We start from the raw sequence: 26,054 nt of genomic DNA, 5'->3' as shown, positions 1-26,054 counted from the left end.
ATTTTTTCTTTCATGCCAATGCATTTCTCCAATCACTAAGTGCTAAACACAGACAGTCATCTTTACCAACAACTACTTTGTCTAGACAGGGTTTCAGTTAACTTGATTAAAGCCTGTTTATCGATTTCTATCTCAAACACACACTTGCATGCACAGCCGGATGGAAATCGTCATCATGGTACCATGGTTAGGAGGTTAACCATTTCCTGAAGGCTCTTCAGCCAAAACTACTCAAACTGATGCTTCCTGCTTTTTAGGTTGAGTACTATGAACCTGCATGACTGCATGTGTGAACTAAACAGAAATGACTGAGGCTATATTGAATTATAAACCTGCAGCATAAATAACATAACAGAAGCAGAAAACGGCTACAGTGATTAATTAGATTTAGATCAAAATAGTTGAAATCTATCATAAAGCACCTATTCACGCAAAAAAAATACAATTTGTGTATTATTGGGTCACAGGCCGGGTTTAAAAACAGCAGAGCTATAACTAAAAAGATGTACGTGAGAAAGTTTCACATCCATCTGTCATCCCTCAGCTGAGCTACTGGAGCACCCCATGGTTTGGAACTAATTGATTGTCTTGGGATAATTGATGCTCCCCTTATTTTTCTCATGCCATTAGGAAACAGGAAGTATGCACCGTTTCATATCATTGGTACCACTCATAATGGGTCATATCCAGTTACAGATCATCTTTGGAGCTACTTTCAGAATGACAACAGTTATGTGACAGAATTGATTAAATTCTGTTAGTGAAAGAAAAATCTGATTACCAATGTTATCCAACAGTACACAGCTGACTTTAACATAAGACCAAGTACATGTGCCAACTATGCTTACAGTGTATGCATAGCTGGTAAAGAAACTATACGGCCTGTAAAAACTTGATGGCCACCAATGTAGCAGCACAATTAGTCCCTGTATGTCAAGATGGCAAGAACACAACTGTGGAATTAAGTGTTGTGACTCACGATTGAGCCAGAGCCACTGATGCTCTGCTCAATCCACTCTAGAATGATGTTAGGGGCGAGGTGATGATTTGGTCTAATGTAATAACTGCACAATTAAGTACATAAAGTGTAGTCTTTTTTACATTCAATGTTTTCTTACATGCATTATGTTTCCAGACACAAAGCTTTGATTTAAATTTAACCAAAATCTAATATGACCCCATCTGATTGATTTGGGCACTTTCTTGAGAAAATGTAATAATTTAATCTGCAATTTATCACTCCTGGAGTTGATTAAATGTCGAATGACATTAGCTGTTATGTTACCAAAACAAGATTTGCTGCAGGAAAATCTTGAGGTGAATTTGCGAGGAAATACACAAGTGGTTCACAAACAAACTTCTACAATTAACGCAAGGAGTTAAACAGCGTATTAGCAACCCAGCAGCTCTCAGCTATAGCATGCATGCTAAGAGTTATTTTAAGTACCTTATATTTCATTGAAGATGTTGAAGAGAAGATCATCTGTATTCCAATTCAAACCCAACCAGACTTCCAAAGTTTTACAACATTAAGAAATAAGCAATTTAACTCAAATGTAACCATTATTCAGAAAAGTTTCCATCATCAGACAGTGAAGAGCAGACAGTCAGAGAGAGCTGATCGCAGGAACGTCCTTTTATTAGCCAAAGCAAAGGAGACCCCACATCATCTATGGTTATACAAGTTTGTTCACACTGACAATAGAGAAACAAAAAGAAGCTTGAAGGTGGAAACATCCAACACATTATCAAACATGTACAACAAAAGCTACCAAACAAACAAAAATCGCTACAGACTTTATCCGAGTGCAGTCCAAACACAGATGAGCATGTGTTGCAGAAAAGGAGGGAGGGGGCATTGTTCAAACACAGCAACATCAGAAAAGATTCAGCGGCCAAGTCATGATTATTTACAAAATAAAAGTATTTCCATCACACATCCTCCATATAGCAACAGAGCAGTGTTGCAATCTTTTACCATAGCAACGACACTTTAGGTCTGTATAATTCTTACCATAGCAACAGAGCATAAACATTTCACGATGGCATCGTAGCTTTTAATCATAATTTTAACAACGCAATAGAAAATGGGAGAAATAGAGGACCAACACTTCACCTTCCTTGGTGTAAACGCCGTATCACCTACAGCATATTTTATCATGGCACCAGAGCACGTGGAGATTTTAAAAGATATACCCATGGAAACATAATTCATCATAGCAACACACTGTGGTATTTCATCATCAATTTTTCAAAAGCAACAGAGCATGATTAGGCATTAGCATAGCAACAGAGCATGTACATTTGAAACCTCAGCAGCGCGGCATGTTTAAGCGCATACAGCGACAATGTTTGTCAACCTCAATCATGATAAGTATAAGAACAAAACAGGACAACCTTGGACATGATGTGCAAAAGGCTGCACTGGAAACAGGGCAAAAAAGCAGACAAAGTATCTTCAAACATATACATAATCATTTTTCATCAGTCAGTTTGTGCTAGCAGAGTCAGTGAAGGAGCGGCAGAAAAGAACTAATTCTGGATAAAGTCAGGGGTGGGCTTACCTACCATTATCTATACAAAGCTGGAGGGGCTTTAGTAATGACTGACAATCAGCGGCAAGGTCAAAACTGGGCTATTGGTTTAATACCAGAATATGGTATGGTTTATGTTGCACTCATTACACCATGGTGTTAGGGTTACGGTTCAGATGGGAGTCACATGTTTTTTATGAGTCTGCTTTGGGTGGGGCTTTAACCAAGGCTTATCTTGACTTTGCGTGCTCCAATAGGTCGGTCATTGAGGTCCATGACAGCGGCAGAGGCCTCCTCATGGTTTTGAAAGGCAACCATGGCCTCGCCAGTTGGCAGACCTTTCTCACTGAACTGCAGGCAGACTGAGCCTTGTAGCACCTGGTAGCCATAAAAGAAGTCCATGATCTCGTCTACGGTAACAGTGAATGGCATATTCTGAAGCTTTACAATTGTCGGGCCAGGGGCACCTCGTTGACCGTTGGGATTGCTAGATCCTCCAGGGGCCGGCTGGTTACGGTGTCCTTCAGCTCCTGGACTGAACGCCTGTGGCCCACCAGTAGCCCCACCCCCTGGACGTCCTTGATTGTTGTTAGCCCCTACCCCTCTATTCTGACCACCTCCACCTGCTTTTCTGTTGACATTGTCAAAGGGCACTAACCCTCTTAGCCCATCTTGGTTGAAAGAAGCGCCTCCTGCAACTCCGGGTCGAAAGCCTGGTGGCTCCATGATCGGAGCTCCAGGAAGACCAGCAATTAGTGGAGGAGCCATTCCCATATTTACATCTCCCAACCCTGCTGCAAGGGGTGGTAGAGGAGGAGGGCCTGCCAGCCCGTTCCCTGGGGCTGAGAATGGACTCACAAAGGGGGCATTGTTTAGGTTCCCCATGGTGTTTCTGAGAAAGTTAAACTCCTCCCCGCTAATCCCCGCAAATGGGTTTATCTGGGGTTGCTGGGGAGAAGGCTGGGACTGCTGGTGCTGGTTCTGATTTAGATTTTGGTTCGGCTGGGTCTGGTTGCGTTGTCCCCTCTTATTCTGGGGAGGGGGGTTCCTCTCAATTTCCTTCATCTGCTCAAAGGTTACCAGGTGGACAAATGCATCGCGACCGTTGAGTTTTTGGCGGTGCAGTCTTTCACCTTTTCGAGCGTCTTCCTCTGTGCGCAGTTGGAAGATTGCTTGACCTAAACCATTACCATGGCTATCTGTCAATACCTTTAGGGTATCCTCGTACAACCCTACACCCTCCAGGAAGGCCCGGACATCCTTCTTGGAGACATTGTAAGGGATGTTGGTGATGTGGGCACAGTTTCTGGGAACTTTTGAACCGTCCTGGTTCTTGCCATCGCCCTGTGATGCTTCACGTTTGCGAATGCTGTCTATCTTTTCAAGCATTCCCTTACGGTTGATTGGGTGGACCTGGATAAAGCGAGTGCCCATGTACTGCATATGAGAGCCCAGAGCAATTGTGTAGTCTTGTTCGGTTTTGAACTCAAGGAAGCCTTCTCCTGTGGCTCGTCCATTAGGCCCATAGGCAATGTAGACACTGTCCTCCAGGACGGACAGATTATTGAAGAATTCCTTAATCTGTTTCTTGTCGGCCTCGTAGGGAAGGCCTTTCAGGTAGACACAAAACTCCTGCCGATGTGGAGATCGTGACCTTGCTCGCTGATCTCTACCTCCAGCACCAGCATTACCACGCCGTTGATGCTGGTCCTGTGACTCGTTGCTGTTCATTGATTTGCTGCTATTGTGGGGAACATGGCCCATCATGCTGTCATTGAGACTGGCCCATTGCCGCTCAGAGCCTGGGGTTATCTCAATAAACCGTTGGCCCATCATGCCACCTCCTCGTTTGACAGCTTCAAAGCTGTCCTGGGGTGAGAAGAACTTGACCATAGCCCTGCCAGTTGGCCGACCCTGCCCATCCCTCAGCAGGCGAACCCCATCCACCCCCAGACCCCGGAAAAATTCCCTAACCTCCATCTCTGAGCAGGTGAATGGGAGATTGTGCAGTTGGATAAACAACTCATCTGGGTGGGCCACTCCGGCTCCAGCTGCTGCTGCTGCAGCAGCAGCAGCAGCAGCAGCAGCAGCAGCAGCCTTCATGTGTGCCTGGAGGCCCAGAGAGGCTAGAGGGGAGAGAGGGTTGAACAGCATGGGGTTTGGGGCACCAAGAGGGAGGCCGGAGCCCATTCCTCCTGGGGGAGGGAGAGAGGGGTTGAAGGGAGGCATGGAGGACATGTGGGAGAGATGGGACATAGGAGGCACTGGAAGTCCTTGGGACAGGGGGGAGATAGTGGGCATAGGGGGAAGGGAAGACACTGGAGGAGGAACTGGCATTGTGGGCAGCGTTGGCATGGGGGGCATGGAAGGCATGCTGGGAAGTGGAGGGATGGGTGGTGGGCATGCATTGAGTGATGCCAAAGCTGAGGTGATGGTTGGGGAAGAGCTGTAGCTGTTAGGGAAGCTGGGAAGAACATTAACAACCGACTTGTGGCTTGGCGGCTCATGAGATGAGCTTGCTGCTGTTACTGAAGCTGGGTTGTTACCGAAACCTTGGTTTCCATGGCTACTGCTTCTCCCCCCGGTCCCTTGTTGCACTGCAGGTATGGGGATTGTGCCTGCTTGTCGGTGAGCATGTCCTGCAGTTGGTGCAGCTGTCTCTCCAGCACCTGCCCCAGCCTCAAATCTGCGGCGGCTGAGTTCAATCATGTTCTGCATCTCTGTCTTGCTGCTAAGCAACAGGGACACTTTTGAGCCCTTAATAGCCCCACCTGTACGCATCATGCCCAGCCGAGCGTCCTCATCAGTTGCAAAGACAATGAAGGCTTCGCCATGCTCACCCCCAACAATGTGAACTCCCCCGTCAGGGATGGTTAGGCCAGAGAAGAAGTGTCTGATGTCCATGGTGCCAGCCACTATAGGCAGACCCTGTAGCCTGATGACTACCGCCATACTGACTGCTAAGCAACAGCCCTACAACCTGGGGAGAAAGCAACACTACTGTCAGATGAAGAGCAGAAAAGGGGGGACCAGTGGTTTCCAGATGTTTCCTCAGGAAACTCATCTAAGACTTCATAGGCCAACAAAGGCTAATCCAACACTTCTTACATTTCAGTTTCTTAAAATTACTCTTTCAATAACTAAAAGGATCATTTTATAACTATATATGCACCAATTTTTGGGTCCTGACATTTGGAAACCAGTGGTATTTGGAAAAGGTTTGGGGGGATGGGGTGAAACATATGCAAAAATTGACATTCTTCCTCCATCAGCAGCTTTGAAAATGTTTATAATAAACTTGTTTCTGAGCTTTGAAAATGAAGAGATCATGCTACAGTCTGTTTTCAGACATCAGCATGTGATGCACACTTTGTAATCCTAAGAGTGAACATGGCATCAGTTCTTGTTTCTAACTTTTTGAAATGTAGCACTTTAAATGTATCCTTACTGTTGTCTAGCATGCAATACAAAAATGTCGTTTGGACTTTGAAATATTCTGTGTTGTCAACTGTCAACCTTCATGTATCTCATGCAACTTCCAGCTAACTAAACCAATGCAACAAGAGTGTGTATATTTTCACTGTTAAAACAGACACTTAAAATAAATGAGATGGTCAGATTAAGTATTGTTGTTCCATGTTTTTGGTTGGCAGGTTGTCCTTAATACATTCACATCTGAATAAAGAAAAAATTGAGAAATTACTGTGTGGTGTATAGTATCAGCCTTGCTTTAAAGCGTCTTTGGGTTCGAGAAAAGCGCTATAAAAATACAATTTATTATTATTATTAAAAAGGTTGTAATTTACCGCAACAAAACACAACAAAAAAGTAGAAACTAAAGCATAACAACCAACCGATTTTTAAAACTAGCAGTAGGGAAACAAATCTTAGATCAATGAAGCCACTCAACCTGAGTCACACCTTTTCAAAACCAAACTCCAACATTACCTAAGCTGGCATGCTACACAAAATATCAAAACAGACTCAAACCGTCATCTAAAATGGTCAAGTAATAAACAGGAGATTAAACATGCCGAGCTGCAGTCAGCAAGCTATACCCTGCAAAAACCACCAGAAAATACTAGACTGAGGGTCGGAAAGATCCTTCTACTGCCTTCATTCTCAAGCAACACCAAATTAGCAAGCAGCACTTTAGCAACTTGTTGCCAAAAGAGCAAGATATCAACCAGCAAATCTGCAAAACTTTGTTAATGAAATATCATGTTAACACAGGCAGCAGCAGTACCTTTTTCAACCAGAGCAATAAGAACCACCAACATCTTCACAAAAGCGATGTCAGACAGTCAGGAACAAAGCGTTAACGAGAGCAACAGTAGCATCGTGTCAACCAAAGCAACATTAGCATTATATCAACCACAGCAACATTAGCATTATGTTCGAAAGAGCAACATCAGCACCTGATTGACAGCAAAGCACTAAAGACAGCAGCTGGTCAGAATAGAAAGCAAACAGAAGTTAGGTTAAAAGCAAGACTGACAAAAACATGTTTGCTGCTTTCACAATACTCAAGACACATTTTCAGCTCTCCGAAACAATCCTGATCCAGGACCATTCTGGATGGACAACCGATATTTCAGGCACGATGAATATCATTAAAGTTGCTGGTAAAAATTGTTGATATTAAATATACAAATCCTGAACGGGGTGTGTGGCAGCCACCTACAGCCTACCACAGCTCTAGACAAGATGCCAGACATTGACACCATCAATGATTTTAGAAGTCAGCCTCAAACAGACACTTCACACCAACACATGATTATCAGTTTTCCTGACACCTTTTTTTAAATTTCAACCTGGACTTTCAGTACTCAGGAAGTTCTCCCTCTGGGTAATAACCTGCAAACAGTCTGTTTGAAACATCAATGGCAGCAAGAGAGAAAACACAGTAGGAGAGGAAACAGCAACAGCTAATAGTATCAGAAACAACCAGAGAAAGGTAAAAAGTTGAACTAAGGCTGCAGTTCGCACTCACATAAATCAAGAAAAACAATAGAGTGGATAGAAGACATAAATGAACTTCCTTCAAATAGCCAGAAAACCAGAGACATTTCAATAAAGCAAATCCAATTCAGGATTACATTGAGACGCACTGCCTTGATTTCTCAGTTTAAAGCTAGAATATAACACTGTCCACATGTTGCGCCAAACTTAAAACGCAGCAATCCATACATCAGCCAATTCCAAGCCCAAATCTCAAACAGGCAGGACATAGATAGAGGGTCCATTGTGTTGCAGCTGGAGTACACAGGCACACCATATCCATTCATTTATTTCCGAAGTGAAAATTAAAATCCCTGGTTTACTTATAGAACTCAACTGACTTGTGACAGAAACGGAAACAAATGAAGTACAGCACATATCCCTCTTATCATTCCCTGATTTAACTACAGCCCCTTTCAGGTATTCCTCTCTTTACATAAGTGTGACGGAGATATTGGACCTGTAACATTTATCTAATAATTTATCAAATGAAGTCATTTAAAAAGAAACTTGATTGAAAAACTAGAAAATACTGTTATTTCGCTAATTATTAAGGGACATTCTCAATGGAGGTTAAAAAAAGAATTTAAAAAAAAGCATAGATATAATTAAACCACCAGTCTCAAAGCATAATTCTTGTAGAATTCCACTAGTGCATTAACCATTTTTGGAGCCTTTGACGATCAGATAGAGTTGAGGGCCATCCACACCAAGAACGATAATATATTGTTCTAAAAATGTTTAAATAATACAACAAATGTTGCATGAGTGAAAGAGGTAATGCCGATTTACATTTGTCAGAAAATGTTTAGTCAATGCATTTTGGACAAGTAATGTTGCAATCGATTCAGTCGCGATGTAAAGACAATCTGTCAGCATACTTAATCGTCATTCAGTAAGCAGTATGCCATACATACTGATTGAGTATGTAGTATGCAGGTAGTAATTGATATGCCAAAGGGTCTCCTTGTATTGTAGCAAACTGCAACAGATCCTCACTGTCTCGATAACAACCATCACTCATCTTGAACCAACTCATATCAAAAGTTTTAGCAGAAAGTCCAGCCACCTCCAGTAGACCATCATGGGATCCTATTTTGGAAAAAAATATGCATCTGACCTAAGGCATTAATACATTACTTATTTTTACTAAATGAATGACATGTAACATATTTTACAAGTTAAGGACCTAATCATTTAAATAAGGGTTTTTCAAGTGTTCGTACTCGTAAATTGAATAGCTCAAGAAAGAATGCTGATTTGTTAAGGTTTCGTTCCTAATGTTAGTCAATTTAAGGATTATTATGGCCAATGACGTCAAGGAACAACAAAGACGTTGCAGTACTACCGTGTGGCCACTACGAAGATGTTCTTTAACGTCTGGCTCACTTCCTGGGGGTCTGCCTAGCTAGCGTGTTAGCTACATATATTAGGTTGAATAATAATCTATTAAATGGACCAATATCATGTATGAAATGTATGGCACAATTCAAACAGGATAAAAAATGCTTCGTCTCTCAAAGTGCATATTCTTTACGAAATAAGGTCCCATGAGGGATACCGGAGGGCGGGACTTCACTACTCTATGAGGTGACGTCATGGCCATGTGGGTGTGGCTTGTAATCTGCAGTGAAACACGACAAAAAACTGACCTCAGACACTAAAATTGAGAGCTCAAATTCACACACCAGCTTTTTAAACCAACCTGCCAAAACATTAATAAGCAGTCATTAAATACCCGACAATAAAATTAGACAGCGAGATTCGAACAGTGATACCTAACTAGCTAATTCCCAGCAGAAATACTGAATGAAGCTAATTTAGCTTAGCTAAGCTAACGCATCGTTAGCTACCTAGCTTGTTGTGAATTCTGCTTTGTGTATGTATGTGTTGGACCGGAGCATCGAGCAGCTTTGAGCGGCTCGGCTCCTGGTGTGAGTGCAGAGTGGACTGACGCTGCTTGATTCTTACCGAGAAATTTGTCAACAAACACACTGAGGTTTAACTCATGAACGGAGCTCTTTTCTTCTCTCCTCTCTGCTCCGTAGGCTGCTGCATGAAATGTCGGCTCTAACACCGCGATACTAGACGTGATGTTGACGCGAGACTATGGCAAGTGTAGACGTCTCAGCAAAATCGCCCCCTGCAGCCTGAAGAGGGAGTCGAATATATAATAAACGATACATTCCCCTGATTTGTTGTTTATCCTAGTATACAATACAAATGCATTTTCTCTAAATATGTGATGGAAACGATGTTGTATTCAGTATGATATAACAACTACTTAGTTGTATATTATGAAGTGAAATAAATATAGTTAAAAAAGAGGTAATTGCTTCTGCGTGTGTAGTTATTACATGTTATTATTACATGTTACTTGTTAGACGCTTTTATCCAAAGCGACGTACATACTCAATACTGTGGGCAATCCCCACAGGAGCAATTTGGGGTGAAGTGTCTTGCCCAGGGACACAATGACATGCTGACTGCTGTGGGGTTTGAACCTGTGATCCCCTGATCCCAACACCAAGGCTCTATCCACTGTGCCACACACCTCCCTATACGCTGTCATACATTGATATCTAACAACACATACAAGTTATGTAGTATTATTAATAAAGCATGTGCTATTTACAAAGATTTATTGTATTTTATGCATTATTGTCCCTATTTTTGTATTGTGTTCATCAGGATTCTTGTTATCCAGACCAAATAAACCTCAGTAATGGATGTAAGTATGTAACACCCTGATACAAATAAAACAAAAGTTTATTGCATAACCAAAAAGCAGAACTTTATTGGAAAATAATGTATATGATGAAAGTAACACTAGAAGACAGTAGACAGAGTTGAAATATTTCAGGAACACAATACAAGTCTTTTAAAATCCTTTTTAATCCAGTTTGGGGGTATATTTTCAGGATCACCTACAGATTCCCATCACAACCATACTAATTAATCTCAGTGTTTCTGTCATTGTTTCTCAAAAATCAGTTGTTTAAGAAAATGTAAGGCTACAGTCTTGTAGCGTGTTCCAGACATTAACACAAAATCAAATTGCAGCTCTTAACACTGTGAAGACTGCTGATAAACTTACATAACAACACCTTTTATTTAATACTGGAAAGATCTAATTATAAAATAACTGTAATGTGAGTTCTGAGACAAAGAGGAGAGTCTATTACATGAGAACAGAGCAGGAGACAATATGTGAATCATCAAATATATTCTTGACTAAAAAATAACAAGTGAAGCATTAAATATTTAGACAGCTCAGTACATTTCTGTCCTGACGGTTCAGTTACAGACCCCAGCCTCACTGAAGTACACAGCCCATCATCGTTCCTACTGTATTTCTGCTTAACACCTTTTCAAGAGCCTGTATCACAAAGCGAGGCTGCTGTCTACCTGACGTTTCTGGTGTAACAAAACTGGCTCACAATCAATCAGGTTAGATCCCTTTTCCTAACATGGCCTGCAATGCTAACAGACCTTAGAGCAAGTTCACTTCAAGTAGATCAAAACCGACCAATCACATTACAGGGAAAATGGGGAACAAGCAGAGTCCCACAATGATTAACACAGCCTTCCTTTCATAATTTTAATATTAATCCATCAACAGCTTCTTAATTTATTCTAGCCATTATATAGTTTACCTCACTGAAAACCACATGCTGCTGCCTCCATATTCTGGTTGGCAGTCATCATTTAAATTGTATTCTCATTTCCTTTATTGGTGTTTCCTTTTCTCTTTTTTTTTTACAGTCAACTGTTGGACTTAATTATTTTCTCACTGGTTTCATGTTATTTTTTGGCAAGGCTTAATAACAATTATTAGTTGGTTGCATTTAAATTGTTGTTCTTACTACTTATTTGTCTCAACTCACAAGCTTATGTATGTGTCCGTTTTTGTTTTCTATTGTCTAATGTTGATGTTATATCAATGACTTCATGGTTTTGATTTAATTTAAACAGGCTGTAAGTAGGTGGTTTTCTTAATTTCAACATGCTCACAGCTGGGTTATGAAACCCACAGATAACTGAAAGTGAAGCTAGGTATCCCAAAGAGAGCCAGACAAGATAACAGACTTTGTGATACAGGACTCAGGTGTTACAGAACGACACAACAAGCAGAGGCTGCCACAAAAACTATCCAAAAATAACATCTTCTGACAGCAACGAGAAGTATTTCTACGCAGCCACAGAGCTACAGGTACAAACAGACTTCAAGTCAGACAGGAAGTTTGTGCGTGTTTGTGTACGGGAAGGAAAGCTAGTGCATTCCCAGATTTCCCTGGAAATCAATTGCCATCGACGTCTGCCAGGAAATAAACAGGAAGTGGGAGGAGTCTAGTGCTGTGTCCACTTGATGCTCTTTAGATCGATGCCTTCTTGAACCATCTCCCACAGAGGACTGACAGACAGAAAGAGATAATGATATTAAAACACATTACAACTTATATCTCTATTGACATAGAAAAACCAAAAGGAACAAATGTATGCATCATGTATTAGTCAGTATAATAACAACTTCCCTTATTTTCACAGTTTTATCCATAGTCACATTTTTCCCACCAAGTTAATATCCGAGTTCTGGGTACAAATGCTGACACTAAAAAGCCGGATCAAGAAACACAAGCAGTCAGACAGACCTGAAACCATCTCTTTCTAAACCGATTATTTAAAAATGATCCCCACTCGCACAGGATACTCTTTGCAATTCTTCTCAAAAAGTTGACTGTATTTATGTGTTATAAACTTCTAGTGTTCTTATCTCTCCATGGTCGTTTACGCATCACTTCTCTATTACTACTTGGTTTGTTAATCTCTCAACAGGCGACATAAATAGGTTGAAACAAATATTTTAAGTGGTAGGATTTTTTGTGCTAAACTGCCTCATCGGTCTTGTATCTTCTGTAAGAGAGCAATTTCTAATCCTTCGATTTTGACAGGTCGTTGACTGAACATCATGCATACTGTTTTTTTTTTACGTTTAACTGTAAGCAAATGTTGTTCAGCCAGTGTTGAACTTTGTCCAAAGCATTTGAGAGACACTATTTATTACTCAGGCCACCGAACATAAATGTTCACATTGACCCAACTGATGATAAGTATATATGTAACATCTGGGTCTGATTGTGATGTTTTTTGTGATTGGACACTCACTTTATGCATTAGATTCGTTTTTCTTTTACATGAGTTCTGCCTATGTATCCGTTTGTTCTAGGTTCTATGTGACTGCAATGCACATTTTTCTCTGGGGGACAATAAAGCAAAGTAAGGACAATAGGCAGGGCTGCACATAACTGGTGCGCATGCGCACCCACCGCCGAAAAAGGAGCACTGGATCATTTGAAAAAAGGCGCATCTGCGCAGAGAGAGAGATTTGCGAGTTGCATATGAACTGGTAAGATAGCAGGGTTTCCCACACAGACTTTAATTGGGCGGGCCACCCAAGTATATTAACGGCCGCCAAAGTATAGTTTGCGAGCTATTAGGTTAGATTTTTTAAATCCGTGAGCACGACGGCATCTGTGATCCCTTGCTCTACCCCTCGCTCTCGCGTGAAGGGTCTGCTTTATGCACTCCGCACAGTAACCCTGCTGCTTGCTCACTAGCGCACCTCCTCCCCCCCCCGTTCATAAAGTAAAGTACCCCTCAAAAGGTCCGGTTTATTTCATTTTAAGGTTGCGCACCAAGCAACATCTCCAGGTGCTCCTTTGAGAACCAGGGCAAAAAGGTTATGTGCACACCTGACAATAGGTACATTTGACCTTTTACCATTGATCTCTTACAAAAACTGTATGTTTGTCTAACCAAAAAAAAGATTCTAACCGTCTTGTCAAATGATCATATAATCATTTAAAACATAGTCATACTCCGCTTGCCTCTTATTCTGTTAAATTGTATTTTTAGTCTTCATCCATCCATCTTCTCCCATTTATCCGTGGTCAGGTCGCGGGGGTAGCAGTTCCAGCAGAGAGCCCCAAACGTTCCTTTCCATGGCCACATCAACCAGCTCTGACTGGGGGATCCCAAGGCGCTCCCAGGCCAGGGAAGATATATAATCCATCCACCTGGTCCTAGGTCTACCCCTTGGTATCTTCCCAGCTGGACGTGCCTGGAACATCTCCCGAGGGAGGCGCCCAGGTGACATCCTTACTAGGTGCCCGAACCACCTCAACTGGCTCCTTTCGACGCGAAGGAGGAGCGGTTCAACTCTGAGTCCCTCCCGGATGACTGAACTTCTCACCTTATCCGTAAAGCCCCTGTCACACTGTCCCGAAATTGACACCCGATGGACACACGATTAAGGACATGTTCAAATTCGCCTCTGATCGTAACAACATCGGGCCATTCGTGAGGGCATCTTAAGCCATCCTATGACCGCCGGTGGAGTTTCTCAGGCTCCGGCAGCAACTTTGTGAGCGGCAAATTCGTAAGGCACTCGTGAGGGCATCTTGTCAAATCGTGAGGGCATCTTGTTATCATCGGTGCCATCGGGCATTCGCCCTCACTCTGATCGGGGCGAATGCCCGATGACACCAAGATGCCCTCACGATGGCCTTACGAAGGGCAAAATTGACACACGAATTCAACACGAAAATGAACCTTCGCAAGGTCCTTTCGGCAATTTTTTGGCACGCCAAAGATTTTGCCACCGCTCACGAAGTTGCTGCCGGAGCCTAAGAAACTCCACCGGCGGTCATACGATGGCTTAAGATGCCCTCACGAATGTCCCGATGTTGTTACGAGAGCTGAATTTGAACATTTCCTTTATCATGTGTCCATCGGGTTGTTTTATTGCACAAAACAATCATGTAAACATATTATGTAAATAACCCAATTTGTGTTCTGTGAAACTGAAAAGGATATAATATATTATTTTGAAGGCGAGTTGACAGGAAGTTGTTGTTGCTATGGAAACAACATTACCGAGAAAACTTAATATCTTCTACATATACAGTGGGGCAAAAAAGTATTTAGTCAGCCACCAATTGTGCAAGTTCTCCCACTTCAAAAGATGAGAGGCCTGTAATTTTCATCCTAGGTACACTTCAAGTATGAGAGACAGAATGGGGGGAAATAATCCAGGAAATCACATTGTAGGATTTTTAATTAATTAATTGGTAAATTCCTCAATAAAATAAGTATTTGGTCACCTACAAAAAACAAGATTTCTGGCTCTCACAGACCTGTAACTTCTTCTTTAAGAGCCTCCTCTGTCCTCCACTTGTTAACTGTATTAATGGCACCTGTTTGAACTCGTTATCAGTATAAAAGACACCTGTCCACAACCTCAAACAGTCACACTCCACGATGGCCAAGACCAAAGAGCTGTCAAAGGACAACAGAAACAAAATTGTAGACCTGCACCAGGCTGGGAAGATTGAATCTGCAATAGTTAAGCAGCTTGGTGTGAAGAAATCAACTGTGGGAGCAATTATTAGAAAATGGAAGACATACAAGACAACTGATAATCTCCCTCGATCTGGGGCTCCACGCAAGATCTCACCCTGTGGGTTCAAAATGATCACAAGAACGGTGAGCAAAAATCCCAGAACCACACGGGGGGGACCTAGTCAATGACCTGCAGAGAGCTGGGGCCAAAGCAACAAAGGCTACCATCAGTAACACACTACGCCGCCAGGAACTCAAATCCTGCAGTGCCAGACGTGTCCCCCTGCTTAAGCCAGTACATGTCCAGGCCCGTCTGAAGTTTGCTAGAGAGCATTTAGATGATCCAGAAGAGGATTGGGAGAATGTCATATGGTCAGATGAAACCAAAATATAACTTTTTGGTAAAAACTCAACTAGACGTGTTTGGAGGAGAAAGAATGCTGAGTTGCATCCAAAGAACACCATACCTACTGTGAAACATGGGGGTGGAAACATCATGCTTTGGGACTGTTTTTCTGCAAAGGGACCAGGACGACTGATCCGTGTAAAGGAAATAATGAATGGGGCCATGTATCGTGAGATTTTGAGTGACAACCTCCTTCCATCAGCAAGGGCATTGAAGATGAAACGTGGCTGGGTCTTTCAGCATGACAATGATCCCAAACACACCGCCCGGGCAACGAAGGAGTGGCTTCGTAAGAAGCATTTCAAGGTCCTGGAGTGGCCTAGCCAGTGTCCAGATCTCAACCCCATAGAAAATCTTTGGAGGGAGTTAAAAAGTCTGTGTTGCCCAGCGACAGCCCCAAAACATCACTGCTCCAGAGGAGATCTGCATGGAGGAATGGGCCAAAATACCAGCAACAGTGTGTGAAAACCTTGTGAAGACATACAGAAAACATTTGACCTCTGTCATTGCCAACAACGGGTATGAGATGAACTTTTGTTATTGACCAAATACTTATTTTCCACCATAATTTGTAAATAAATTCTTTAAAAATCAGACAGTGATTTTCTGGATTTTTTTTTTCTCATTTTTTCTCTCATAGTTGAGGTATACCTAGGATGAAAATTACAGGCCTCTCTCATCTTTTTAAGTGGGAGAACTTGCACAATTGGTGGCTGACTAAATAATTTTTTGCCCCACTGTAAAGACGGATAAAGTAAAGAACAAAGTTTGAAAATATCAGTAAAGTATCATAGTACTTTAACATAATCGTTTGTTACTTTCAGTTGTATGTCTTAAATGTAATGTAAATGTTGCCTTCGTGTGGTGTTCAGGGCCATCTTCGTGCGAAATTCACAATTCCATATTCGTGTGTCCATCGGGTGTCAATTTCGGGACAGTGTGACAGGGGCTTAAGGGAGACGCCACCCTGCGGAGAAAACCCATCTCGGCCGCTTGTATCCGCGATCTCGTTCTTTCGGTCATGACCCATCCTTCATGACCATAGGTGAGGGTAGGAACGAAAATGGCCCGGAAGACAGAGAGCTTTGCCTTCTGGCTCAGCTCTCTTTTCGTCACAACGGTGCGGTAAAGCGACTGCAGTAACGCTCCCGCTGCTCAGATTCTCCGGCCCGTCTCACGCTCCATTGTTCCCTCACTCGAGAACAAGACCCCGAGATACTTGAACTCCTTCACTTGGGGTAAGGACTCATTCCCTACTTGGAGTGGACAGTCCATCGGTTTCCAGCTGAGAACTATGGCCTCCGATTTGGAGGTGCTGATCCTCATCCCAGCCGCTTCACACTCGGTTGCGAACCGATCCAGTGAGTGCTGAAGGTCGCAGACCGATGAAGCCATTAGAACCACATCTTCTGCAAAAAGCAGTGGTGCAATCCTTAGTCCACCGAACTGCAGACCCCCTCCCCCACGACTCGAAATCCTATCCATGTATATTACAAACAGGATTGGTGACAAAGCGCAGCCCTGCCGGAGGCCAACCCTGCCAAACCGCTCTCGCTTTGGGAGTACAGAGATTGGATGGCCCTGAATAGAGACCCCCTCACCCCATACTCCTGCATCACCTCCCATAGTAACTCCCTGGGAACCCGGTCATACGCCTTCTCCAAGTCTACAAAACACATGTAGACCGGATAAGCGTACTCCCAGGCCCCCTCCAGGATCCTTGCAAGTATAAAAAGCTGGTCCGTCGTTCTACGACCAGGACGAAATCCGCATTGTTCCTCCTCAATCTGAGGATCGACAATCGGCCTGACCCTCTTTTCAGGTACCTTAGAGTAAAATGGGAACCACCACCCCGGTCTGCCACTCTTTCGGTTTAGTCTTGTTTGTGTTTAACAGAGACATGTGTTAAGAATTTAAATTTCAGAGGGCAAAAGGAATTGTGAAAGGTGGATTTGAAAATGGTTAAGGACAAGGGGGTTTTATGGTTTAATGATGGGATGTAGGACCAGTTGGCTGTTTCCTTTCATGAGTATATAGTGGGACTGTAAGCTGTGTTCGGGGTGCAGAACTTCTTTATCCTCTGAGGATGATGATGTTACTCTGTTCCAGCATTTGAGATCTATTTCACTTGGATATTGACTTTCTTTATTAAATATAACAAAAGACAAACTTTGACCATGAATCATTTATCAGTTTCCCTCGACACTAACCAGTGAGATAGTTTGACTGCTCATGTTTCTTTCGTTAGTCTTCTTTTGACTGACTGTGAACCTTTTATTGGATATAACTTTGGCGAGTTATTTTTACCGATTGAATCGATGATGACCGAACTAGCGGAATAATCTGTGTTAGAAAAAAACACAGATGCAGTTGAACTCACCTCATCTCTCTGAGCCTGTTGACCTGGTGAATACATTTCTTCGCTGTGTAGTCCACCTCTTCTTCTGTGGTGAACCTGCCAATACCAAACCTAACACACACACACACACACACACACACACACACAAACAAGAAAGACACACACACGTTTACATTAACCTCCAAATCATTAATTTGAAGTCAAACCAAAGAACAGACAATCACCTCGAATTGCTGATGTTCAGACAGATTTTTTAGTCTTTGAGATTAAAATAAAAATGCATTTTTGTCCATAAATCTTTGTTTTTCAAAAACAAATCCACAAAACAAAGATTTGGAATTATGAAGAGGATAAAGATTTTTTTACTCTACATTTTTACTCAATTATATTTCTTCTGGCAATACATAATACGGTGATGATGTCAGCCTTTGTACCTGATGGAGGAGTGGGCGAGTTCTTCATCAGTTCCGATCGCTCTGAGGACGTACGACGGCTCCAGAGACGCTGACGTACAGGCGCTGTAAGAACACAAACAATCATTCATTTTTGTATATGTGTTTTCACTTTGTACTATGGAGTTTCACTTGTCAACAATTGTGTTTCTTTCCAAAATACATTGTTTTAGTGGCAACAAAATTACATTATCTGCCATTGTTGCATACATTTTAATCAAATGTGTCTGATTAATACAATTTGTATTTGTTAATTGACTAATCAATTGGTTGATTAATCATGGCAGCTTTTGATGGGACAATAATTATGCACAAATACATAAGCATCCAAAAACGGGTAAAGTTACATTTCTAAGAATCTTTTTATTATATAAAGTGTGTGTCTGACCTCCCAGAAGACAGAGCGATATCCTTCAGCGCCATCAGAAGACTCTCTCCCTCCACATAGGCAAAGGACAGGTTAACACAGCCTGAAACGCAAAGACAAACAGTCAGAAACAGTCATGTCGTTTGACTACTGTAATAAGAACATTTTTGTCGACGTAACCTCTGACTTTTGGTTCAAGCACTTTCAAACTCATGTATTCTGAAATTCAAGCAGGTCACAGTGGTGCGTTTTTGTGCAAGAGTTTCACTTCTGTGTGTTTACCGGGGTAGCGTTGTTCTGCATCTCCATTCATGATCACATCAGGAAGCTCGGACATGATTTTATGGATCAGACGATTAGCCAGCATGGATACTCTGTGGTGGTCATACTGCACAGAAACACACACACACATTTATTACCAGGAAGTTTGGAAACATTTGCCTCAATAGCCCTTTCTCAATAGTCAAGCTTCCGCCTCCTAGACTCCTCGGGTAGTGACCCGGAAATCGATTTCGGCGCGCCATGTTGAAGGACATCTAATTTCTCTAAATGCACATCGAGCATCGAGGAGGCTCTCTGGAGGAGCTCTAACCGAGGATACACTGATGTATCCTCCGGGGATGTCTTTCAGGCAACAGTGATGTTTAAAAGGAGGCGTGACGCACGGCTGGACTTATCTAAGCCAATGACAGCTCTGCATATTGCATTCACTGATATTAAGCTACTTATGTTTTTAATATAACTGCTTTAATCACGACACAATGTTTACAGTGAGAACAGCTGCTGAGGTCAGTGCAGAAAGCAGAACAGTGAGTATAATATACATCCCTCAATAATATATATATATAACAGGCCTAAATGACTCTTTATTTGTAGGCTTTAGTAGATATATACAACAAGATAGATATCTTTCTAAAACCATATAGTGCTTCACATAATAAAATACACAACGGCTGTAGCCTGATATGCTGTAGGAGCTGTAGGTTGTACAGTGTGTAGGAGTGTGTAGTACAGTGTGTAGGTGTGTGTTGTACATTGTGTAGGTGCGTGCGTACATGCAGTGGACAGACGGATCTCAGTTGGTCTTAAAATTTGAATTGAGAAAGGGTGTTTCAGGTATGCTTGTATACCTCCATCTCCTGCTGTGCGATGCTGCAGGCGGCTCCCAGCCCAACAGCCAGAGGGGTGGGGACGGTGCCGGAGCGCAGCCCCCTCTCCTGCCCGCCTCCGTTCTGCAGCGGCTCCATACGCACTCGGGGACGCCGACGCACGTACAAAGCACCAACACCTGTATACACACACATACTGGCAATGTAACTTCAAAAGCAGGTCCACTGAAAGCACCACAATCATCACAACTTGCCTCCCATCTGTTCTATTAATACGTGCTGCTTACTCTTTAATAACATGTTTTACTTACTTTCAATTTCACTATAACGGCTTTCACCTGTTACATATCAATGACATTTTATACACTGCTTAAATCTCTTCAAATATTGTCAACACTTGACAGAGTTTGCACTCAAATTGAAACTTGAGCTTCCTTTGATACTTTCACTTTCTCTCAGTATTTGGATTGCATCTGCAGCTTTAACAGTGTCAGCCATTTCACATTTCAAGTTGTATGCAATTGGAAAGCACTGTGAACTGCCACATTGATGCAATGAGCTGCATTAATAGACTGTCTAATTAGATAAAAGCATATCTAGACCAATGCTACGGCTAACCTTTGGGGCCGTAGAGCTTGTGGCCGCTGATGGACATCAGATCAATCTTGTTGTCTGTGACGTCGAGGGGAATCTTCCCAACAGCCTGAGCGGCGTCAGTGTGGAGGAAGACTCCCTTAGAGCGACAAATCCGACCTGTGGACGGAAGGAGTACAGATTAATTATTTAACAGTTTCGATCAGAACACTAAATTAAATCACAGACTTAAAAACATAAGTACAGGAATCTGATGAAGGATCTACATGATTCCTCTCCTCTACGTTTGGCCTTTAAAAACACACACAAAAAAAACACAATTTAAGACGTAAATATTTGAAAATGCTTTCTTGGGTGCAAATGTATCAATATATTTTAAAACTCTGGTTACTTCTTATTTGCGTCCAGTTTCAGCTGCATTCTGTGTATGAAAGTGTTATGCAGATATCGATTTATTATTTGTAAAATTGAGTATTTGGGAAATTATGACCGCAATTTGTGCATGCCCATTTTAGTTTTGAGTAATACATTTGCACTATGAAACAACAACAATTGTGGACTACTGTCTAATGACTACTTTACATTGTGACTTATCAATGCTGCACCTCTTCAAATACAAATGGAGGTGTCTGCTGTGCCCAATGTTATTGAATCTTGAATGTCAACCTGGCCTGGGTCATAGGTGAAACACTGTATGTGGTCATTCTAAAATGTGATTCCTGCCCAATGTGTGGAGCGAATAACGTGTTGCCATGCTTACCAATCTCCTTCATGGGCTGATAGACTCCGATCTCGTTGTTGATGGTCATCACCGAGAGCAGAGAAGTGTCAGGACGGATGGAGGCCTCCAACAGCTGGACACACACACACACACACAGTTTTTTATAGAAACAATGACTTGTGCATCTTGTCTGTACTCCTTGTGTATTTTTTCTCTTTGTTTACCTCCAGGTCCACCAGTCCGTTCGACTGGACTGGCAGGTAGGTGATGCTGAATCCTTCAGACTCCAGGACACGACAAGAGTCCAGAACACATTTATGCTCCGTCTGCGTAGTGATCACATGACTCTTCTTGGCCTTGTAGAACCGTGCCACTCCCTGCAGGAGAGGAAGAGGCAGGGTTAGCACTGACTCTAAAGACTGGGCTAAAACTCAGTGTTGTTTTTCACTGTACTCCAAAAGCAGGTATCACACATTTGAGTATGTGATTATATGGGATTTGTTCACTAATGTAAGCCTATTCTATTAATTTAGAAATATATTAAAAGAGAACTAATCGAGGGGAGGCAGGGCAAGGGAGTCGACATTTGTGAAAACTATTTTTTTTTTTTTTTTTTTTAAATGGTTTGTGTCCTGCCCCAGTTTTACTTGATCTTCTCTGTCATGAGTATAAAGTAAACTGCTCCACAAAAGGGCTGACAGTTGAACTGAACTTTCCTGTTAGCAACCAAATCTTTGTTTTCCTTTCTCAATAATGTTTTGTTCGTTTAAATAAAATAAAAATGCACCACAGTGCAGAGAAAATATAGCAAAGCTCAGAGAGCTATTGTGACCAAAAACGAGACTGAGTGATGAAGAGGAGGAGCTGAGTGAGACCTTGATGGCCATGTTGTTGGACTCGGTGGCTCCGCTGGTGAAGATGATCTCTCTGGGATCTGCTCCAATCAGATCAGCCACCTGCTGCTCAACGAGAGAGAAAACACACAGTCAGTTTCTCTTTTTCTCCAATTCAGAGTTAATCAAATTATATACACAACTAAGTACACATTTTACGTAACAAATAAACATACAAAAATGTAAAAAGTAAATAATGGTTTACACCATACTACACAGTGCATTGTTATGAGCACAAATTGTTCAGAATCAGAAACAAGTTACAAAGTATTTATAAAAGAACCAAGTGATGCAGGGATGATATATTTTTTGGCCAACCTGGCACTTAGAATTATCCTGGTTTCCTCAACCAAAATGCAGTTATTGTTTAATACTAGAGAAAATAAGTTCAGTGGCAAACAAAAGGTTTTGATAGCTACACATGTAGATAATCCTCACGATTAAAACAACTTGAAAATAAAAAAAGTAAAATAACTTTTGTTAAGCTATAAAAACTACACAATGGCCCTTTGACCTAAGTCACCACCACTAGCCTACAGACTTTGCTTGCTTAACCTTTTCTACAAAATCCTTTCCTCATAGTTTGCCAGATCACAAATAAAAACACAAAAAGACTGTAACGGCTGGTAAACCTCTTAAGTCTCATTTAGCCATCACTTTTAAATAAAAGCTTCATAAGTGGCATTTACAGACATTTCATTTAGTAATTTAACATGTTGTATGGAGTCATCTAAATGTGTTTACCGCAGACCGTGTTTCAGGCATCTTACCAAAATCCTATTTTAAAAAATATTTATTTTGAGATGAGGGAACCACAAATGTAAAACTGCCGAGTCATTTCCTGGATTCAGGACTCATTCCTGCAGCAGACGATTATATAATGGGTAGACATTTACTAGAACTTTTTGAAAACCTTTTTTTCTGTTTTTGTATAACTTGATTGTTTCTCTAATCCCTACCTTCCTGGCTGTCTCCATGGCATTCTCGCTTTCCCATCCAAAGGCATGTGTTTTGGAGTGAGGGTTACCGTAGTAATTGACCTGGAAGGGCAACATGGCGTCCAGCACCCGGGGGTCCTACCCAAAGAAATACATGTGTAAAAAGTCATGTATTGATGCAAGATCAAGTGCATGCATGTATGGTAACACTATGTATTCAATTGAGACACATGCATACAATAAGGTAACACTGTAACATGTAATTTGTTTGTCTTGTCTTTTTGATAGCTACAGTATGTCTATGATTGTATTGTGTGTCTGTCTGTCTTGAAAAATGTGTAATAAAATCTAAATATATATATAAAAACAATAAGTCAAAAGTGGCAGTTAGGCCCCTTTCACACCAATGCGGTTCCCGTTCTAGCTCTGTGCTTGCGCTCTTCTGGTTCGGAACCAGCTTTTCTTTTCAACCGCCATTATAAAACACCGCCCAGAGCCCGACTGGTGCGGCCGTGGCTGCGTTTTCACGTCACCGTTTACGTTGCTGATTTTCTTCCCAACGGCGCTCACAATAACAACAATGTTGCTTTTAATCATACGAAGCCAGATTAAATTAAATAACTACTTCTCAACCCTTGTACTTTTCTCCGGAGCGCCGTGTTTCATTGTTTATTAATGTGGTTCAGCGGCATTTACCGACCGCTGCAGTGCTGCCCGCTGTTTTGTATTGATTCCATCCGATACCTGCTATAATACAAAACGTCTGCCTGCTCTCCACAATGATCAACGCAGCGAACGGATGGTCAAAGTAAGGTACAAATAAACAGAATCACACTAAGCCTGGTTAGTGTTGCCTGACTTTATAAAGTGTGTGGTTGCGTTCAAGTCACTTTGCTCAGGGCTACTGCTTGCTACAATTTTTATTGGCCAGGTTGATCCCGCCCATGCCTCCCGCCTCCGACGTATGCGGTTCTTGCTTCTAGACCGACAATTTTTTGGAGCTTGTAGAAGAACCGGTTTTCGGGGCAAAGACCCGGCTCCGCTGCGGTGTGAACAGGAAAAACCTGATGTGCTGATCAGGCTCTAGCTCCGAACCGGCCCTGGAACCGCGTTGGTGTGAAAGGGGCATTAGGGTCAGTTACTCATCGGGCGTCCTCTGATGACCTTGTGACCAAGACAATATGATTGGTAGCAGTTACCATGGGTGTGGTGGCCTGGAAGTCCATGTAGAGCGGGCGCAGCTCATCTTTCTCCATCAACTCTACAGCACAAAAATAAAAATAAAAACTCATTACAAATGCCTTTACAACATCATTAATAAAATAGAATTAATGTGAAATGTAACAACATTTAAAAAGGTAAACAAAAGTAATTCAGTTATGGTGTCAGCTTTTAAAACGTTGCCACCCTTTAAAAAAAAAAAAGGATAAATAAAATAGTAACTAAATAGGCATACCTTCATAAACATGAACAATGTATTTAGTAAGTGTTCATTTATTGTATTTGGTTATAAATAATGATAATCCATTACATTTCAACACCAAACGACAGCCAGCTGCTTTCCACAGTCAACCGTTTAAACTGATCTGCAGATCCTGGACCAAAACACTGCATTGGATAAGAGGCAGGTCACGCCATTACTTAACTATTTCAACTTTCTTCTCGTACACCTTCTATTTATTACTCTTTTATTAGTTAGGCTTAAAATGTTGAACAAGCTTTGGCCCAGTACGCTATTTCAGGATAAATAAAGTTATTTTTATTTTTATTTTAAATGACAAAAAATATGATATTACGTGTTAACATTTCTGTCAATTAATGTTCTGTCATTCAACTTATTCTCGACGACCTGTTGTTTTGAAGTCATTTAGCATTTTTAAGGCCTTCTTCTCACCTTAAAAGCAGTGATCACATAACGTTACATCAGTTATATGCTGTGAAGTACTCAACTGCGTCACTTTTGGATTATCTTAATGTTAGCTGCTATGTGGCTCTAATAATCAGCTAACGTGCTCTTACCTTTCGGTTGAGAGCTGGCGGCTCTTCCCAGCCAGAGAGGAAGCCTGGAGGCTGGCCTGAGCAGCAGCGAGGTGACGGTCCTGCCCTGGGAAAGCATCTGGACGGTGGGTTGGTTTCGGCTGGGAACACGCTGACCTGCGGTAACAACAACACGCTGACCGTGAACACAGCACTGGAGTACACCGGTTTGAACCCGTATGACCTCCTGGTTTACGTGGAAGAAACGGATGGGTTCACGATTCAAGAATAAATGTTAAACGTGAGAGAAGTTTGGTTTAGTTTGAGAAACGTTGTCCCGTTTTAGTTTATATGCATGTTTTGCTATTCAATCGCTGTCAAGGTAAACATGATAACAACTAGCACTTCCTGTAATGACTTTCAAAATAAAACGTGTTATCACTTAAAAAAAGGTGTAAGTGATGCAAAATAGTTTGCATGGTTGTTGATGCAGAGGAAATGTGGTTACTACGGCAGCTTAAAGATATAATTAGAACAGATGAATATAGAGATTAAATAATAGTTTAAATTAAGATATATATAAACCGATATTAATGGAGTTGAATAAAAAAAATGGAAAACCATATGAAGACAAAACATTGCAAGTGCATGATGTGCATCAGACGAGAAGCCAGACTTATCAAAACATACTAACTATGAGTAGGCTAGTGGTAGTATACTATCCATTTTTCTTTTTAAAACTCTTTAGGTAAATGCTCAAAAGAAGTATGTTTTTTACAATAGACTGTATGTTTTTTTACTCAAACAGTGTAACATTCAATACTATTTTTATATTTATTTTGTGATAACTCTTTTTGTCATTCGATATTTTAATTTTTTGGATCGGTTTCTTTATTGTTCGCCGTTTGCATAAGAAATTGTCATTAATAAAATACAAATAAAATTACATTAGATTATTGGAACTATTTTACTTTCTTTAGTTTGCCTTTGTCCTCTGCAGCTTGATCCTGTTATTCTCTGCAGCTTGACACAGCTCGCTTTTGCTGTTGCACAAGACACGGAAGCGGGGGGTGGGACTTCCTTTTAAACAAACTGAGCTATCATTGGCTGATTTGCGTTGTTTTGGTGCCGTGCGGGGCCTATACGTGTCCTGTGATTGGTCGGAGCCAGGAGCTTATGAAACATGGGTTCAGCCTCCCACAAAGTTTAGGTAAAACCTTTATATATACAGCCTATGGGTAAAACCTAACTAACAGTCTATAGTCTAAGGTTAAATGATTTACAACTGGAACTGTCCTGTGA

At 41.6% G+C, this 26,054-nt stretch overlaps 2 protein-coding genes across 3 annotated transcripts in view; both read right to left on the bottom strand.

Annotated features, from left to right (window-relative positions):
* Window positions 1–9,738, bottom strand: part of cpne1 (copine I) — a 32,662-nt gene extending 22,924 nt beyond the window's left edge. Inside the window, exons 1-2 of one of the 2 annotated variants that reach the window (XM_079680097.1) lie at window positions 9,507–9,738; window positions 1,619–5,514 (exon numbers count right to left, since the gene is read on the bottom strand). In XM_079680097.1, the coding sequence (XP_079536223.1) occupies window positions 2,754–5,486 (2,733 nt within the window). In that variant the 5' untranslated portion in view covers window positions 5,487–5,514; window positions 9,507–9,738 and the 3' untranslated portion in view covers window positions 1,619–2,753. Of the gene's footprint in view, window positions 1–1,618; window positions 5,515–9,506 lie in introns of those variants that run through there. The other variant, XM_079680099.1, reaches the window with a different exon arrangement.
* A 565-nt stretch (window positions 9,739–10,303) lies between these two features.
* On the bottom strand, window positions 10,304–25,150 carry nfs1 (NFS1 cysteine desulfurase). The gene is made up of 13 exons (XM_079685285.1): window positions 24,795–25,150; window positions 23,975–24,036; window positions 22,797–22,913; window positions 21,820–21,903; window positions 21,169–21,321; window positions 20,984–21,077; window positions 20,248–20,382; window positions 19,651–19,808; window positions 18,803–18,908; window positions 18,542–18,623; window positions 18,136–18,219; window positions 17,723–17,812; window positions 10,304–11,949 (listed from the first exon to the last, which is right to left on the bottom strand). Exons 1-13 carry the CDS (start codon window positions 24,889–24,891, stop codon window positions 11,886–11,888), a joined length of 1,326 nt encoding a protein of 441 aa, XP_079541411.1. The 5' UTR covers window positions 24,892–25,150; the 3' UTR covers window positions 10,304–11,885.
* Between the last annotated feature and the right edge of the window lie 904 nt (window positions 25,151–26,054).

The sequence above is a fragment of the Notothenia rossii genome, assembly GCF_949606895.1.
Source record: "Notothenia rossii genome assembly, chromosome: 5".
Classification (NCBI taxonomy): Eukaryota; Metazoa; Chordata; class Actinopteri; order Perciformes; family Nototheniidae; genus Notothenia; species Notothenia rossii.
This window is presented reverse-complemented; position numbering and strand designations above follow the sequence as displayed.